Source organism: Athalia rosae, chromosome 3, assembly GCF_917208135.1.
Source record: "Athalia rosae chromosome 3, iyAthRosa1.1, whole genome shotgun sequence".
Taxonomy (NCBI): domain Eukaryota; kingdom Metazoa; phylum Arthropoda; class Insecta; order Hymenoptera; family Athaliidae; genus Athalia; species Athalia rosae.
The window spans coordinates 5,719,914-5,739,940 of record NC_064028.1 but is presented as its reverse complement, the minus strand read 5'-3'; the positions used below and the strand labels follow the sequence as shown (position 1 = coordinate 5,739,940).

Below are 20,027 nucleotides of genomic sequence, written 5' to 3'. Positions count from 1 at the left end.
ATCGCGAGTATAACGCGCAACGATTCTAATCGCTAATTGTAACTAATATAAACCGAGAGTATTCTTAATGGCTAACATAAAAAGTAACATCATCGTATCGGTTCCCATGTATAATATGGAGAAATACGCGTCTGGCTAATATAAACTATTATAATCTCGTAGGCGTGAAATTTAGTAATGCGATTGTTTCACGGATCAAGCGCCGGTCTTGATGCAGAACTTGGCGAAAGTTAATTGAGAGTAAATTTATAACATGTTCAACGAAAATTTCAATGAACTCGCTTTTACTTTTGATTTTCAGATATATCGGAACAACATTTTTGTCATCACCTTTTTTTTGCTTTCTTTTGACGGGAGATATGGTTATTAGATTTACCGGAAGAGGTCAAATACCCGTGATTATCCGCTCCGTTCGGAGACGATTTCCTGTTTTTCGAATTGACCCAATTATCTGCTCCACATGTCACGATAAACCGAACGTCCATGTGGTTCTTACGTGGAACGAAAATTCTCCGTTTGATCGCGAGTTTTTTTTTCAAAAATAATTAAATTCCTTCAACGATCGGACAATAATCTCGTGACAATATATCACGTATACAGGAGGAGAAGAAATCAGGCCCACGCGAAGCAAATTTACCTGTACACATCTTCGAGCGGTTAGAAAGCAAATTGCTGCATCTTCGAGATTAATTTATTACGCAGAATTTAATTATGGGTATAAGTATTTTGTAAAACAGCGTTGACCGTAGTTGTCTCTGTGCTATACCAAGAGTCGTAAACTACTTTCCTTCGGATATTTTTCTTCTCTATCGAACGTAATTATGTCACAAGGTGTACGGGCGTCTGGTTTTTTTTTCTTTATTTTTTATATTTATATTGTGTAAGATTTTACCTGTAAAACTTTACCAATAAATCGATTATCGATGTGGTCTATCAGTTACGGATTCATAAAAATATTATAACATCTTGAAAAAATTAAGCTTAGAGTTGAGTAACCGATAATAAACTCATACGGATTGACCTAATCTTGGGATTCGAAGAGAAACTCCCAATTTCAAATCGAGGTGAAGTGGCATCCGAACGAGTTACATCAGACCTTGATATTCGCACTTATCTGGATTCGAATGCGAACGAAATTGAGCAATCGTGATTAACGGGATGATCCATATCTTTGCATTTAAGTCGGGCGTGACTTCGACGATCCAGGTGGACCATTAGGTAGAAGAAGCTGAAATTTGAGACATCAAATGAATTAATGGCTTTTAGATATAACGCGACGAGAAAGAAATAAAAAATTAACGTCGACCGGCCGAAGGTTTCGTAAGTAAAAAAATATCAGTCGACTGGTTTTGTTCAAAAGTCGGGCGGAGCGATATGGATTAACAAAATTTCAGATCCAAATCTCTCGCGGTATATTAAGGCAGAGTGGATATTCTTTCTTCGTATATTGCAGGCGAATCAAGGTAAGTTGAAGCAATGCAATATAATGTAAAGTAAGGTAAGGTAAGATGGGGGATCTCGCCGCGTGCCTACTTTCTTCTGGATTCTCTAGGTTGATGGGGGGCCCAAGAGACACCGGGGGGTCAGTGGGGGGAAGGAGGAGGAAATGAAGAGGGACACCGTAAAGCCCGTTGAACGACCGGACACAGTATTCGACGAACTGGCGCGCTACTCAAACTATAAATCGAATTTCATCCTCAGTATTTATCGACTAAGTGTTACAACTTCTCTCCCAGAATAATTGTTGTTATTTATTCCCTGTTATTTCGTTACAAGAGAAATTCAAAAACAAGGTACAAATCGCACATAAATTCTGATAAAAAGTGTTTTTTCTTCAATATTCTCTCACGTTATCAAGTGCGAATATTACCGGTCTTTCGACGTAACAAAAGTGAGTAGTATATAAAAATGCAAAAAAAATAAAAATCAAAAAAATCTTCGAACAATTATTTTTTTGAACGCAAGTTTCTTCTCATATATAATTTCGATCCAATTTACTATCCATTATTTCGAGCACCACGTGGCCTTGACTTTGAGAAATCGTGTAGAGCGAGCTATGGCTCGTTTGCGGTGTTGAGTAGTAAGAAGTTTGGCCCAGTGCTAGACAAAAAAAAAAAGAAGCAAAAACGTGTACAAAATGAATAGAACACAGGGAAAAGAAATCAAGGTCCAGACCACCGTGCCGAGAATAATAATTGGCGCGGTCGCATGCGGGTGAAATTATTTGGCGCGCTTTTACCGCGGAAAGTAGAAAAAAATGTATATACGCTCCTAAAAATACTCGGCTCTTTATTCTCGGTCAGGTGTGATTCGTTGAATTTTTATTTTTCTACTGTCGTTTTCATCGGTATACAATTTACTCAGTCAGAAGTTCCCAGCTCGTTCCTCTTTTCGTTTTTTTCATTCGTTTCCTCTTCTGTTTTCTCTCTTTCGGTCCAGCGTCCCGCATTCGTTGTCAGTCTTGCGGAAAATGAGTGGCGAGAAAAAATCTCAAATCGATAGCCGGGTCGAGTATACATCCGCGGTGTTGCTCGCACAAGACCGAAAATAATTGTTTCCTTTATTTTTTGTACCGATGGAAGAACCGATCGCAGACGGAATATCATTATAATATAAACCATTCGTGAGGAATGGGCGCGCGCGCGAGCGCGCGCGAAAACTGTAACACTTCGAAGCAAGTGGCAACCTAGATGACCATGGAAAAAAGAAAACTACGTACAACAGCGATCGACGTGCGGACTTCCGGTTTGCACAGGTGTACGAATCGACGGTTCGCAATTACGGGTCAAAAAATCGTGGGCGATTTTGTCTCGAAAATGGCATTCCAATGAATTCAAGTTTGTTGGCGAAATTCAAAAATTCGCCATAACTTTGAAAACGAAAGTCTCACGTACATATAAATCAGTCCCAAATTTATGACCCGGTAGGAATTACTAGACGGAAAACTTTCAAATTAATCGATGTCGCTTAGAAAGTCGATGAGTTATAAATATGTCAAATATGTCTACGTTCGCGTACACCGCTGTTTAAAATCGTCCGTTATCCAATATCAGCGTATAATTGCGTTAAAAATAATATCACTATTTCAAAAAATACGGTAACTGAATTAGTTAATCGTCGGACAAAAAAACTAGCGTACCTTTCGCTCGAATAGAATTTCAACCATTCATTACGCCCGCCTCTTCATCGCGGTAGAATAATTGTTGTCGTGGGAAAAATAACGCGGATTTCAAAATAGATTTACAGAATCGTTGCGCACAATTACCAGTTGGTTAAAATAACCTGTTACCTCTTACACTTGTCACCTGTTACCTGTTCCCAGTTCCAATTTACCGCACTAATTACCTCTCTCGCTGTACGTACAAAATATACATCATCCCGCTGCCGCGTTCGCTGGGCGAAATGGGCGTCGCTGGATTATCCTCTGTTCAAACTGCAATTTACCAACACCGTCGCAGAAAATCAACGGATATTAACGTCTCAATTAATTCAACCGTTCGGTTTTATCCCGTATCTGCGTTGAAAGATTGATTTTTTTTTTTCTTTTTTCTCTTCCAATGCTTTTTGCTCGATGAAAATCGATTCACCGAATGAGATAGATATATTCATATCGAACAGTTTCACTAGCGTGTTTAGAATATTAATGGCGTGTCCTCAAGCGTTTATAAGGCGACGTTTGCCGCGTTATACGCAAATAGGTTTCGTTATTCGTTACACTTGTTCTCACTCGGCAAAATGGGGCGTGAACAGCTTCAGTTTCCCTGAGGCCGAGCGATACCTACGCGATCGCCTCGAATCCGTTTTATTATCGGAATGAAAGTTTGGCGATGATGTTTTGTGTTGTGAGTTAATATTTTCAGCCGGGGCCGACCGTTTAGCATAATTTTCGATGATTCTGAGGGGACGACTTCGTCCTACCAAATTCGGCGATTATCTGTAGCCGGAAATTCGAGTGAAAAAAATATGAGGAACGAGTCGCGTCGCGAGCAATACGACTTCCGCGTTTTCGTCGATTGAGTAAAGTTTTCCTACTGGCTATCTACACCACCTTATTACCCGTACCTTCAAGTTCAATCCGTAATCGATTCGCGAAATTTTAACCGCATTGAAAACTTTTTATTACCCCGATTATCCTGACTGGAGACGAGCGATAACGATGTTATTATCCCTCTGAGAAGCTGATAAAAAGCTCATTGCGACTGCACTGAGAAAATTTGCAATTCCGTCCAATTTTACGCTAACAAGAATAAGCGAAGGTGACGTCGAATCTATAGGAAAAAATCTCCGCTTCAATTATTATTGTCGTTGGTCCAGTCGCCGTCGCAACTAGAAATCACCAAGCGAGAGCAGGCGTTTTCATTTTTTATTCGCGTTCGATCTTCCCACTCAAATAATGTAGTACCTTTAATTAAAAAGTTCGCGTTGCTGTACGTGGTATTCAAATTCTCCTGATCACAGCTGTGTCCCGACGTGAAAGATCAAGAAATAAATCGATCTGACCGAGCGCAGCGTATAGAGATTACGGTACTTCAGATACACCGTGTGCGTTACGTACGTACTTACGTATATCGTGTACGAGGCTTACAGTTAGATGCATTCTGCATTCTGCGGTTTTAGTCGCAGTTAAAAAAGCAAAAAAACAATAACAAAAATAAAATAACCCAAGGAAAATAAGAAAGAAATATCCTTGCGGGCGAAAGCCGAGACTCCGCAAATATGCAGTGTAGATGAAGATAATAACGCCGAGCGAATCGAGGGACAGGAAGACGTGAAATGAGAGAAAAAATAAATACGTTGATAAATTGGTACACTATATGCACCGATAGACACCGTAGATCGTTTCAAATTATCGACATAATCATAGGAAACCGGACGCAATAAATCAAGATTATTATTATACATCTCCTAATTAAAAATTGGATGAAACGATAACCTGCACCCGATGTGTATAGAACCTGGAACGGATGCGGTAATTTCCAATCATTCGCGAGTGGAAGATTTTTCAGCGTTTCAAAAATATATATATACTCGCATACAGGTGACGTTCAAATTATTATTCTCTATCTCGTTTAATATTTTACGAGCGATTTTTTATTCACCGATTTCACCGCGTCTACGGTATCTGCATCACGAGGTGATATATTCGTAACGTGCCGATTTTTTACAGCGAAATCTTCGCGAAATTAGAAATTTTCAGACTACTAGGCGCATCTGTACGAATATTTGAAAAAATAAAAAAAATTACGAAATAAAAATATCCCATATACGCGTATACACCTGTACACCTGCACAGGCGGGTGTCTAGTTTTCCTTTCATCCATCGCCAATTCCAACTTCTGCGGGCTGCACGAATGACCATTCGGGTGTAAAATCGCGGTGAGCATTGGCACGGTATAAAACATGCGTGTGTAAGTGTATTTCGTAAAACGTCCCGATATACCCGTAGGGTTCTGTGTTTTTCTGTGATTATATTTTCCGCATAGGTATATGGAAACTGCTGCAGCTAAAAGAGGGGCTATTCCCTGCGCGCGACGACGTATCGTTTATCATTCATTTCGCGTACGCTGCGCGAAAAAAAGAAAAAAGGAAAAATTGCGTGTTTAGAGCGAAAAAAGAGGAGACCCGATAAAATGCGGATATCGCATCTCCTCCAACGACTAACGTAAAGATGGAAGAATGGAAAAGAAAATAAACAAATGATACGTCTTATTACTTCAATCATAAACCTTACACACTCTCTCTACGGTATATATATATACGTGTACATAAAAGTTTTCATAGAAACGAAACACGTTTCTCGAAGTTACTTTCGCACTATTCCGTGTAATAGTTTATTTTTATGGTCGGAAACTGAACGATTTTCCGCGTTTCGTGAGATCTCGTTCTTCCGCGGAAATAATTTTCCCGGATAAATCCAAACCCCGTGCATCCCGTAAGATTCCCGCGTACGTGCGAATTCGGAATCAAGTTTTTTTAAAATCGATACTATTCTTTACGATGTGAATGAAAAAAAAAGAAAAAAAAAAAAAAAACACTTCATCGTTCACGAAATGCATTTTCAAATTATAACCGGTTGGAAATTCCTTGAAAAAAAACTGTGGGAATTCTCGAAGCGGAGTTGAACTGAATACCGCGCCTTTCTAGTGAATATTATTACGCGTACATTTCTGCAGCCTGTACAAATCGCACTAAAGATAATTAAAAATCTGAAGAAAAAAAAATTGCGAGAATTTTTTTCTTATTTTCGTTCGTTCTCCCCGGTCGGTTAGCAGATAATCCAGATCGATATCGCTAACAATTCAGAGGTAAGAATGCAGGGTAGAAAAAAAATCTAGAGGGTAGAGAATTTTGTTGGGATGAAAATCGAGTATTATTATTCTGAAAATATAATGCAGATTGTACAGTGAAGCGCAGGGAAAGCGGGTGCATATGTTGGTAGCTGGTTTATAACAGGATTGGAACGTTTCAGGATTTTCCACATTCTCGCTCTGATTCGAGGAAGGTACTATATAGATTTCTAGAGCTCCGGCTGCTGCTGGTAGGTAGTCGGTGCAATTTTTCTCTTTTCCAACGTGACGCAGTCCGCGTATTCCACCCGGTACGGACCCGGCGTGAGCAAAGAAGGAAAAATGTTGACAATCCGCGACTGCAGTAGCAGCGGCATGCACCGGGCGCGCACCAGAGTTGCAACTGGGATTTTAAATCTCCTGTATATATATATTTATATATATATATATATATATATATACCCGCTCAATTTACAAACCGCGTATATAAATAAAATACGTACAGATAGCGCGGTGCATTTATCAACGATACATTTACTCGTCGCACATATTTTTATATCTGTTCACCGGCCGCTTTTATGCACGAAGATTTATACCTCCGCACACGTGTGCATACAGGCACCTATTACACGCGCATCCCGATATACTCGTTGAGCGGAGATTTGATTGGTAAGCGTAATTGAAATTACTGGAACGAGAGGTTGAAATAAAAAATACACGTCTAAGAACGCGATGTTGAAAAAAAAAACACGAATTTCTTTCAATTTTACTCAAAGAAATTTGCGGAACACGCGAATTCCGATCAATTTACCGAACCGTTAAGAATCGAGAGATGAGAAAACGGGTGTAATAATGGGAAATGAAATACAAGAAAATCAGAAACGAATCGAGTGGCACTGCAGGCAATCTCGGAGTCCCGATATTTCGCATCGACTGTACGTACGTACGTAACGTTTCTTCTTCTCTCTGCTCGACTGATACGAAAATATGCTCGGAGAAAAAGGCCTTCGGCATCGCCGAGTAGGACGACGTAGAAGAAAAATTTGATTTTCTCCAACCAGCCCGCGAGTGCACGGGTGTACAGGGTACACCGTACTTACTTCACGCGCGAAAGTAATGGGTGCGGAACAAATTTATTCGCTAGTTGTCGACGAGATCGTTGAAGCTGGAAATAAAATTTCCCGTCAACCATCATATCTCGCGAATATAGGACGCGTTGCACAATAGTTTAAATTGAGAATAAGAGAAGAAAAAAAAAAAAAAGAGTAGTAACTTGGATAAAAAAAAAAATCGAGACAATTAATCAACCTTCCATACGATCAATCACGCTGTAATTTACTACCCGGGGTAAAAACACCATAAGACAAAAAACGGAAGAATAACTTCTCACCCCTCGTGCAGAGTTACGAGAAAATAAAAGAACATCCCCCCGCGGCCGAAGCGATCATGAATTATCGGGCGAAGCGGCGGAACATATTTGTCTTTTCTTCTTTTTGCGTCGAAGTGAAATGAAAAAAAAAAATTTAGGGATGAGGGAAAATTAATTTTCAGGATTAGAAAAAGTGAAAAATGTCGCGGTGATGTCGTATTTGCCTTTTAATTAATATACGCGTGTGTTGAAAAACCGGCGTAGCAACTGTGAACGAAAGCGAAGGCGGATAAAACGAACGAGCAACTCTTTCTCCGCGTTTACATAGATCTCTCGGAGAGATTTTATTTCTTAGATCGGATCTGGTAGCGTATTTAATTGTACGGAGTTTTGCTAATTACACCAAATACAGCTCGACCGTACGCCTGCCAGCGGTGCGGAGCTCTCAGGTACCCCCATAACGCTGCACCCCACATTGACATGCAAAAGACGCACAAATGTGAAACAATAACGACGTTAATATGCCTGACGTAATATATTTCCATCGTTGAAACAACGTTCTGCAGTCGAATTGCCCAAGTCGGTATCGTAACAACGATGGTTAAAGTTCGATGTCTCGACACGCGCGTTGCCATCTCTAGATTGAAGATAGTTTCGCCGAGAAAATTTATAGGTAATTGTACGAAGGAAAAAATTTCAGGATTTCGTAGCGTCGCGATTCGGAAAACCGAAAATTAACCAAATTAACGGGCGAACCGACGGGTGATTTATATTCGAAAAAAATTCAAGTATCGCGTGGGAAGACGAAAATTGACGAGGAAAAAAAAAAAGGCCGATGATCAACCCCGCCTGCACATTACCATCTAATAGTTTATAATTCTTCACTTTCCCTTTATATGAATAGGTTTTTACGTATGCTCGGAAGCATCTCCGCCCATATCCCGCATGATATGGACTTCACGCTTCGCATTACAAATGAGAAATTAAAACCGATAGAATAACGCCATATGAAATTTTATGGAATGTAAATTAACGAAATGGTAATCTTCAATTTTTCACACGTCCCCGACAAGCGTATCGTACACGCGAGAGCTAAACGTTCGCAATGATTTTCGCAAGAATTACACCTTTCGAAAGAGACTTCGTTCGGGTGAAAAATACACAATTCGCTGGTCCTTCCGACTGACCCAATTTCTCTGTATGAATATGATATTTCTCATTTGATACGCACATCCGACATGCCCTCGTCTCATAATCGTGATACATGCAGCATGTAAATTGTAAAGCAGCACATATTAAATGAGATGTTGCAAACTCGTGCAGTATTAGAGCTACATGATCCTGCTCCGGATGCCGACGACGACGACGACGACGACGACGATTGTTGTATTAGAAAACCGCGTCTCGACTTCGCGAAATACGTATCAACATCAAGTACATCTCCGAACAAGATATTATAGATAGGTCCGCGCCAAGAAACGTCGTAACGACCGGTTATTGCCAAAGAATAGGTACGTACGTTTATACGGAGACCGGCAATTACACCCGGTTAAATTATGGCAGACGAAGACAGCGCGTGCGATTCCCGTCCCGTCAAGGTAACGTTATTAGCTGCGAAATTTCCGACGGTCAATTTCAGCGTTCAATTTCCTATTACTTTTGTTTTTCACGTTTTTTATCCTCCTGCATTTTCACGCCGCGCAAGTCAGTTAAAACTCACACGCACACGCGCACACGTCGTATAACCATATTACGCCGGACTAATTTCCCATTCCGAGTTTAGAGGGAACGTAATTTTGGACGGTAAAATTTTTTAACGGCGTTTTTAGCACGTCGGCGGGGTCGTAGCGCGTTAATAATTTTTATACAAAATACACCCGATTGTTATTTTTACCCCCTCCCGGAAAGTTTTCTAACGTAGATTAGATCCGACTAGTTCTCGGCGGGAGCTTGCTTCTCGCGATTGTTTCGGATATACACGGCAATCGATCGATCTTTTTTCTTCCGCTTCATTTTCCAACGAAAAATACCCGTCATTTCGATCCACGTGAGAACCTCGAAGAAAAACGTTCATACGTACATACATTTATTTATTACAAGCGTTCGTTAATTGCTGCACGGGACTGTCCTCGATTTCTAAATCACTAATTCTATCTGGCACTTGTCCACCGTGCATTTCAATAGGATTTATATGGAACGTAGAATGAAATTCATGTCGATTCGATTTCAAATCCGTGATGAGCCGGTCGCCGAACGGGCCAGCTTTTGTCGCTCTTCTTTTTAAATTAATGATCGCTTCGTGCGCGTACCGTATATTTGATTACGATGTTATATATATACATATATTTACGCAGTTTTCAAAAAATTAGTTGGCATTACGCTAACACGTATACACACGCGATAAATTACAAACTTCTTTTCAACAAAATAAATTATACGTCCTATTAGATTCACGTATAACATACAATACCGCGCATAGTGCGTGAGAGCAAAAGAAAGTACTGCGTAGATCGCGTACTCTTGTGTACTTACGGATTATTACGTAATTTAGTTACATAAAATTCATGATATATTTTACTACGTACGTACCTACCTACCTACACCGTGTATTATCAAAGAGCGGGTTATTAGCCTAATTTTTTTTTTTTTTTTCCGCGTAATTTTACACACGCGTTTGTTTTCCGACGGAGTCGTCACGGGTTCGTATCACACGTGCATTTATATATAGGTATGTACGTATATTCGCGATGAGCTGCGATTGTAATTTCGTTTCGCAGAAATGATTCCTTCGCGAAATCACCGGCTGCACGTCGTTCAGCTTCGATTACCGTACAATCTGCTTATACCGCGGAATTTATAGCTTTGTAGAATTGTTGTTTGTTCGTTCGTTTAAATCGTTCAACGTTCCGCGGCTTGCCGCAATCTACTGTTGGTTATCGCAATCGTTTCATTCGAGAAAGAACGAAATTTCTAAGGCCAAATTTGAGAGCGATTTCTAGACCGCCGTTACTCGACAACCTGATCGTCGCGTTATTTTTTATTTTTTTATTTTTTTTTTATCCTATGAAAATGAAAAATGCACCTAGCGATTTTTACAAAGAAACATAATCCGAGACTCCGAGAAGATATCGGTCGTCACCCTTGCACGGACCCTCCGAATGTACAGCTGAAAGTGGTGTATTATATGATTAGTTTGAGCTGGGAACGGTTCGATTCAAATTAATTGCCAATTAGCCTTTACCGTCCATCCCACGGAGTTAGATCTATAATAGCTGTCTAGCTCATCGCGTGCTGAACTAAGAAAGCGAAAGGCGAAGGCTGCGGTAATCAGAGCTTGACCATTTCTTCCTCTTTATATTTGTAATATAATCCCAAGTAATTTTGTAGAATTATTTTTTATTCAGATCTGTGTTTTTTTTTTTTCTTTCTTTTTTTCTACCCGCGTGACTTACGACTCGTAGTAAACTGCACACGATACAGTCCGGTGGCGATAACACTTACTTTCTTTATTCTCGGCATTATAATACCCGCATTTATAGGTCAACCCGGTACACCTGACCGGAGTCACGTCTTCGCAAGACACCGAGCGAGTACTCCATCGGAATGAAAAGCCATAGATTTATAATTATAATTAACGAATCGATTCTCGCACAGCTTTTTTTCACCACCGATTCGAATCCTCCACAATTACGATTCACTTTCGTCGGGCGTATCGATACGGGTTGCCGCCGCATTTGCAATTAAAATTTATCGATTTTTCTCGAGATATACCGTACAATGCTTGTGAATAATTAACGTCAAGGTAAATCGACGCGGTTTATTATTCTAATAATTTTCTACTCGCTCCATAGCGATCGCACTCGGCTCCAACAGAGTGTGAAGGAAATAAATTATCACGTGGTTACGAGCCAGCCTTGTTTAATCAAGAATTAGGGACGAACATCCCATCATGCAAACTTTATTAGATTTTCGATCGCACGATCACGCTGGGCAGCTTTACCTGATTAATATACGTTGGAAAAACGACCGTGACGACGACGATACGAAATTCGAAATACAGCAACGCGAATCGGTCGATCAAAACTGAGAATGTATGTTTTTTTTTTTTTTTTGGTTTGAATTTTAGAGGAACCATCGTCGGCGTAAGGTGGGAGCTGTTATAAAGTGATGCGCGCGTGTTCTAAAATATTGCGGTATAGAGAAAACTTTAAATGGTGAAAACTGTGCCACTTTTAATAACGCTTGTACAAAAGTCTGAAGTATCTCGCGTTGAATAAAGGTTTCGTTTTAATGGAAAGAAGAGCAACGCGGTAGCGCGCCCGCGTTTAAAAGCGTCTCTGTTCCCTGAAATCGATCAAATGACGCAGACCAATCATCCTTTACGGTATATTACGAAACTTTTTCGCTACTTTAAGTCTCTCATATTAAAAAATAAGCGAAAACTTTCAGAGGAAAAATGCACCGCGGCTCTCCAACTGCTAACTTATCGTATAGGTATAATGCGGGCGACCCGAAATTGAAATACTTCAATAGCACGAACAAAAAAAAAGGAAACATTCGAGGAAAAAATAAAATGGGAGGAAAAGCAAGTATGAGTAAGAGCTGATAACTTTCTTTGGAGAAAAAATTGTGTAAGGGAGCGATCAAAATGAGCGAGGAATGACGGAAAACTCCGTCATTTCGACGGATAGATCAATTTAATTAGCAGATTCGGATTCCTGAGATGAAAATCCGAGGAGTACCCCCTTGAATTTTTTCGATTTTCGGACCCGAAATCAGAAATGAATTTCATGTAGTATCTTGGTGTATTTTGACGAGTGTTGACTCCAGGAATATGAATCTACCGACCGAAAATATAGAAAGGATAAATTAACCGATTAACATAAATTTCATATGAAAAAAATGTAAACCACGAATTCACTTTAAATGTCAACTGATCGTCGCGCGGTGATAAAATTTCGGATATTAATATTCAATGGAATCAGCGGGGTATCGTTTGATATTTAGCGGTGAAGCTTGCACGTTATTAAATACACGCGTGTAATATAATGACTAACAAGGGAGTTAACGCGTATGTTGAGGCGGAATTCCGGAATAGAATGATGCTTATAATTATAACGCTGCACCATTTTAGCGTCGCTAACGACCATCTTCAGGCCGTATACATTCGACGGTTCCATTACTAAATTAGGAAAGTGCGAGTTTAGAATTAATTAAAAGTTAGTCATTACGAATACACCCTTAAAAAAAATGTAAAACATGCGAACTCGCGCCAATGTCGTATCGTTCACAGCGAAGAACTCGTCGCAGTATATTAGCCGTGTTTTGATTAATTTGCAAACAAATATTTACTATATACATACACATGTATACCGAAACCATAATTGAAGTCGGGGAGTGGGAAACTAAACTTTGTACATGTGAATTCGTCGGATTGACGTTCCGCTTGTACACTGCGCCGTCGAATTCCGTACAGTGCTACTTAATTAATGATATACAAACCTGTTTATTGAGGCGTTTGTACCAAGCTTTGCCGCGATAATTGCATTATGGTTAAACAAACACGTTTCACGATTTAACTCAAGATTACACCTTCCTTTTTCTCACCTTTCAGGACTACTGATTCGTAAATGTTGCCGTAACAGACCAAAATGGTTATCGCACGAGTCTTGTTTGGTAAGCCATTCCCAATTAATCGGACCGATTTTTCATTTCTCCATTCGTACAAATATTCATTGGAAATTTCATTCATTCAGGTGCACTTACGACCTGGTGTACCGTTCACGCTATCACGGTCCCGATCGACCGCTCAGATGCGCAAATAGTAAGTAATTCACATCGACCGGTTAACGCCGGTGTTATTATTCTCGATCCCATTCTCTTTATCGCTTCATTCAATTTCAGACTCCAACGCGATCGTCTATGATCGCTAACGGATGGCGACCTTTGACCGGGTACGAAAATTTGGGAACCAAAGTTTCCCATCAGTCGGGTAATCTCGACAGAACTTTCCATCATCCGGCGATCGGAAAACTTCAGGAGCACGTGCAGTCGGCTTCCGAAAAACAAACACACCAAGTGAAGAACACCCAGCAGCAGTCCAAGCAGGAATACAATCCGCCCAGTATTTTGGGAAGTTTCAGCGTTTTCGGTCACGCGGCTACGATGGCGCGAGCAAAACCGAAAGAACACCCGAAACAGCCGACTTCTGCGGCGACGCATTACTCTTTTCTCGTACCACCGCCCCGAGACTCCTTTCGGTTCGAGATCGAGCCACACCGGAAAACGATAGTCAGGGATAACGAGGCGTTCCTCAGACAGCCGAGTTTTATCTCCCAAAGTCATCAAGGGGATGCAAATCCCTCCCCATTCTTTTCCAAGGGATCGGGATTCACCGCGTCCACCAACTCTCCCGGATTTTCGAAAGGCAGACCGTTCATCGTGAACGGTATGAGTACATACGGAATTCAGCAGTCCGTCCAGCCCCAGAGATTCAACCAGGCGCAGCAATTCGATATTCAAAAAGCTCCCAACACTAAATCGTACCTGCAACCACCGGGGCTGGAGAACGCCAGTGTATTCGGAAAGGAAAATAAAAATCCCGATAGCCCCGGTGGCTTCAGATTCCACAATCAACCGCACAGTGCTCAAATTGCGAACGGAGGTGCGGGCAATTTTTACAGTCAGGTAGACCACCCGGCGCCCTTCAAAAGCTCCTACGAAAGAGATCCCTCGTTTTTGGTACACGAGAGCCATGAGATAAGTTACGCGACACCGCCGTCGAATTTCGGTTTCAATTTCAGGCCCTCTTTTCCGTTTGACAGCTTCATGCCACCGAATCGATTCGGGTCTACGAGTCCGCCAAAAGTTGAGGGGAACAAATTCGCGCCACCCCAGACCACCGGCGTGAGAAATGATCAATACAAACAGTTCGAGTCGAACAGCAGTCCCGAGGAATCCCTTATCAAGGCACAGGGATTGTCTCACGGGCTGCAACCTGGCACGTATTTTATCCAAGGCGCGGAACAACGACCGACGACTACGTGGCCCCAGCAAAAATCGAAGTTTACCACCGAGATAAATGAGGTTCTTCCAAGGAAGAATCCACCGGCGAAATTCAGACCGGAACCAACTAGACCGAACCCAGTTTTCGGGCTACAGTCGCAAGTCAATAATCAACCGGAAGTTATTTATATTAGACCCGGTATACAGTCGCAATTTGAGAATCCGGTATCTTCCGTGCAACACCACCAACAACAAACTACGCCTACGGAACCCGAATACGAAACTCCCGAGAGTATTTCTCTGAAACATTTTAACGAACAGCAATTCTTGCTTCAACAGCAACTCGTCCAACAGGACAGACAACGGCTGCAAGAACAGGAACTCCAAAGGCAGAAGGAACAGCAACGGAAACACGAAGAAGAGGTCAGAAAACGACAGGAGGAAATAAGGCTGTTTCAACAGAAGGAGAAGGAGGCTGAAGAGAAGAAACTTGCGGAGGAGCGGTTGAAGGCGCAGCGGGAACGACAGGAACAACGGGAACGGGAGGAACAAAAATTACAGGAAGAATTCGAACTGCGAAAACAACAAGAAATGCAGGAACAGATCGAGCAACGTAAGCAGCAACAGTTGCAGGAAGAGATCGAACGAAGAAAACAGGAGGAACTGAGGGAACAGATCGAAGAACAGAAGAGGATTCACGAGCAGCAATTCGCTATTCAGCAACAAGAGTACAACAGACCAGTTTCGAATTATCAGGATCAAACCACGCCGCTGCACACTTTTAAACCATCCCAAGAGACTTTCGAAACAACGGTGACCGAGCCGAGTATAAGGGAAACGGAGACACCTCAATCCCAAACGGAAGAACGACCTCAAGTCGGAGCGGAAGTTCGACCTTACCGACCGAAGTTCCCTCAGAGAGGAACGACCAGGAGACGCAGACCGGGACTCGTAGCTCAGCCAACTGAGGCATCTGTTCAGGAAACCGGCACTTATCACTCCCTCACGGAGGCATCCGTCCAGACCACTTTGGATCCGGAAGTGACCACTCTTCCTGTTCCAGTAACTATCAGGCCCAGACCTAGAAGACCCGGACAACCCCAGTTGAAGAGAAAACGACCCTCGTATACGACAGCGACGCCGCAACAAGAGGGCTCTTCGACAACCGGCTCCAGTAATAACCGCCAATCGGAAGCGGTCTCGAGGTACCAGAGTTTGGAGAGTGACTCTTCGAAACGTAGGAGAGTAAGGCCGACGCAACCGACTGTGTCGTCCGAGGAAACTACGAGCGAACGACATTACATAAGAAAACGACCAACGGGATACAGACAACGGGTGAATCACGGCGAACCGTTCGAGGCGGAGGTTGTAACGGAGATAGTGAAGCCCACCAGAATCATCTACAAGGATACGACGGAATGGGAAAATTATCCGGAAAGTTTCAAGAAAAAGGATTCCCAGGAAATCGACACCTCATCGCTGCCGTCTCAGACCTTCGCGAGTCAAGATATGGAACAAGTCTCGACCGCGAATTCCGCACAACTGTTGGAATTTTCGACCGAAACTGTTGCTCCCGAGGACGCGACGAGTTTCGACGAGCAAATACGGAGCAGCGGACCGACCACCGTCACCGAGGACGGGTCGAAAATTCCGCTGCAAAATCTCTTCAACAACATGCAAGAAGAGAATCACGTCGAACCCGTTACCGCTCACGATGAAGATATTCCTACGCAACCGGCACCGACCACATCTACCACCACCACTACGACGACCACCACAACGACGACTACGACGTTGGCTCCGCCGACGACTTCGGAAATTACTCCGTCAACCAGACCGTCCCATAGAATCCGACCCCTTAAATACGGAAACGCGACGAGGCCCCGTTTCAGCATAAAGGATTACAAGAGTAGATTGAGCTACAAGAACAGATTGTCGCACGTATCGACGACCGAAAGTTCGCCGGTTCCGTCGTCCGGCAGAAGAAGAATCACGACGGAGAAACCGGACGATTCGTCGTCGAACGCGGGTTCGGGAATAAGGGAAACTACCGGCAGGTATAAGTACATGTCCAGAGTTACGCACAGGCCGATAACGTACACATCGACAACAGCTAGGCCCGAATTACACGACGAAGAAATAACCGAAAGACCGAACAGATTCGTACCGAAAAGAAGACTCAATTCAAATTTGTACAGAAGCCGAATTCCGACGAATAATTCCCAGCAAAATAAAGTTGTCAACGAAGATAATAAGCAGAGCACGACTAGACCCGAAAATATATTTTCTTCCGCCATTCGGCGACCGAGACCGTCGTACAGGAACAGAAATCATCAGGAATCGTCAACGCCGACGGAAGAGGCCACAGAAATGACGGCGGAGGAGACGAGTTTCTATTCGTCTATGACGACGCCGCAGATGAAAGAGGATCCCAAAAACGCAACACCAACCGAAGGAACGTCTAGTGCGAATACCGACGACAAAGAGATATCGAATTTCAAAGAAATGACTGCGAACGAGGTGATGCAGGGTAAAGAAGGTGAAACTCTCGGCGTGAATAGAATCGAGGATACCTCTGCGGCTTCCGAAAAAGCGGGTCTTGAAATTCCGGAAAAAGAGGAACCGGAAGTAACCGTGGCGACCCCGACGCGAAGAATGCAAGAAGATCAATTACAAGACGACGATTCCGTTGCCCAAAATGAGCCGATAATCCCTACGATATCATCTTGGACAGCGGAACCTGGCGAAGATGCCGAAGACGCTTACATTTCCCAAAGAATCGCGAACCTTACTAGTTCCGCTTCAGAATTATACGAACCTGGAATGTTCAAAGCAGTTTCTCCGGCAACAGAAAGCAGGGTAATCAGTCCCCACTTTGCCATGGCAACTGAGGAGCCCACTCTGCCCATTGAAGCTTTTTTCCAAGTATTAGCTAAAAAAGATGAGTAAATATCAGCGCCTAAGACTTTCAGTTAAGAAGAAGAAGAAAAATAAAAAAAAGAACGAAACCTAAAAAGAAATAGAAGTCGCTGCGCGGCGTTAGAATCTTTCGTTTTTTATATGCACAAGAAACTCACTTCCAAGCTCACAATCAGCCTCTTTATGCAGCGTGTTCTTGTCTCGCAGTGTTCCATGTAACAGAAAGAAAAAAGAGATTGTAAGAAGGTGAAAAATTCCAAGAAGATATAAGAAAAGCATTACGGGGATAGTGTAATAAGATAATGAGGATATACGGTAAATAATCCTGAGGGGATTGCAGAGAAAATTTATGATCACATTCTATATTCATAAGTATGTAGTGTGTATAGTGCGGTCAAGTTTTTTTTTTCCCAACAAATTGAGATTTACGTAATATTCAACAGTCGAGAATCGACGTATACTTAACATGTTAGTGTTAATCAAAATATTTATTTTCCTAAAAATATTCAGAACTCATAAACATGATCGTGTACCTATTTAATAGTAATAATATGTGTAACTTATTGCGTCTATCGTGGTGTAGATGGAATTTTCTAAGGATAAATGTTGAATAAAACCAATAAATAATCATTTAGGATTACATTAGATAGTTATTTCACATTGATAATTTAATTAAACGATTGAATAATTGTATTTTTACGCAATAATGATTTATGATATATGAAAATAATATATTTTCAAGTATTACCCACAATCACGTACCTAATAATTTTATTTATGATTCATATTAATTATTATAGTGTATATTACTATTATTTTTATTATTATTGCTATCATTATTACGCTGTAAAATGATATACTATACGTATATCATATATATAAAAGTTTTTGTAATTTTTGTAAATAATACAATTATAATAAATTAATAAAAAATAATTGAATGAGTATCATAAAATCGTGTACCTACATATAATTCATTCTTCGATTCATTACTCCTGTATTATAAAAATTTTCGTGCAAAAAGTAAAATTTAATTACCAATTTGCAAAAAATTAGTTCACAGGAAAAGCTTTTACGTATAGATATTTTTTTTTTTTCTCTCATTTTTTATTATATAATGGCTAAATACAATAATATATTTATATAATGTATATGTATATAATATACGTTGTTAATGTTAATGTTACAATGAATAATTCCTTTTTTTTTTTTGTTTTTTTTTTACACATAAATCTATAATTTACACGGTAAAATTAATTAACGATTATGTATAATATAATATACTTATGCGTATGTATAGAGCTGCGTTTGAAGGTAGTTTGAAAGTACGGTTATTGCAAGTATATTTCGGAGATACTCGAACGTGACAATTGGGTGGATATTTGAAAATTTCTGGTAAACCTTTTTTATTAAATTCAGCAGGGTAATATGAAAAAAGACCGAAGGAAATAATCTTACATATTTACTACAAAACATTTTATCTGTACCATAGATACATATATTGATATATCTATATTATCTATGCTTCTACTAAGCATGCAGGTCAGCGAGTGATACCTATAGTAACTTTCGAAATCTCCGAATAACCGTACTTGTACACTTCATTTTCGTCTTCCTTTTTTTTAACCTTTAATTTTATTTTTAATTCAATCATTTATTACTTTTTTCAATCATTTTTCTACACGATTTGAGCATTGCAGGCTATATAATGAACTCATTTAGTTTCATTCGTCGAGATAGCGAAGCTATAAAGGAACCAAAAATTTGATATTTAATTAATCGAGATATTGGTAATAATCCAAATAATCGATGTGGCGTTGTGAAAAATTATGATGCGCTGAACTCTGAAAAACGTGATAAGTAATCTATTTATATGTGGGTGTCTTAGATGCCGTAGGTTATTGATAAACTGATAATATACAATAATAATAATTTGCACGAAAAACTTTATCGCGCAATGATCATTTATCGACATCGTATTTATATATTTAAATTTATAGATTTTCGTTCGTTTATAATCTGTATATTATTTATCGTATCAGTCTTATTATTTAAGCTTATTATAATTATTCCAAGCCGAAACTTTTACAACTATCTACATACCTATTATACAAGCCGCGTAATTGATCTTTTACGTCTCATTCGTTATCAGGAAATTTCGTGACTTTCGAGGGGGAACGAAAAATCAAATAAATCTAGCTGATAGAATTTCACAGGACTTACGTATGAAGGATTCAAACTTCCTACGCGAGACTCGAATCAAAATTTGAGATCATCGCTGCATCGTACCTATCAGAGACTCGACCGTTTCATTGTTCTTTCTTCTGTATCAATTGGAATTGGACTTAAATTTAATAAACTATCTCTAAATGCCCTGATTCGATAATTGAGAAAATGGCCCCGTTTTAAAGAGGTATGTATACCTATGTATATAATAATATTATACA

General features: G+C 40.6%; 1 protein-coding gene and 1 long non-coding RNA gene across 4 annotated transcripts; one reads left to right on the top strand and one right to left on the bottom strand.

Annotated features, from left to right (window-relative positions):
* Window positions 1–1,094: 1,094 nt before the first annotated feature.
* Window positions 1,095–10,235, bottom strand: LOC125500345. Its single transcript, XR_007277686.1, has 3 exons — window positions 6,791–10,235; window positions 2,361–6,707; window positions 1,095–1,228 (listed from the first exon to the last, which is right to left on the bottom strand). It is a non-coding gene; the product is annotated as an uncharacterized LOC125500345 (long non-coding RNA).
* Window positions 1,222–18,191, top strand: LOC105693871 (putative mediator of RNA polymerase II transcription subunit 26). Of its 3 annotated transcripts, none has more exons than XM_048652958.1 (4): window positions 1,222–1,793; window positions 13,271–13,332; window positions 13,413–13,480; window positions 13,561–18,191. In XM_048652958.1, exons 2-4 carry the CDS (start codon window positions 13,308–13,310, stop codon window positions 17,608–17,610), a joined length of 4,143 nt encoding a protein of 1,380 aa, XP_048508915.1. In that variant the 5' UTR covers window positions 1,222–1,793; window positions 13,271–13,307; the 3' UTR covers window positions 17,611–18,191. The 3 variants fall into 3 exon arrangements, with proteins under 3 accessions (XP_048508915.1, XP_048508914.1, XP_048508916.1); XM_048652957.1 differs by having other exon boundaries at window positions 1,222–1,891; XM_048652959.1 differs by lacking the exon at window positions 1,222–1,793 and adding an exon at window positions 12,023–12,040.
* Window positions 18,192–20,027: the final 1,836 nt, after the last annotated feature.

Bases quoted from the DNA above. Each gene is read 5' to 3' on its own strand.
- LOC105693871 (XM_048652958.1), top strand. From the start codon at position 13,308: ATGGTTATCGCACGAGTCTTGTTTG. The intron at 13,333-13,412 runs GTAAGCCATTCC...TCATTCATTCAG, and splicing joins TATCGCACGAGTCTTGTTTG to GTGCACTTACGACCTGGTGT. The intron at 13,481-13,560 runs GTAAGTAATTCA...ATTCAATTTCAG, and splicing joins ACCGCTCAGATGCGCAAATA to ACTCCAACGCGATCGTCTAT.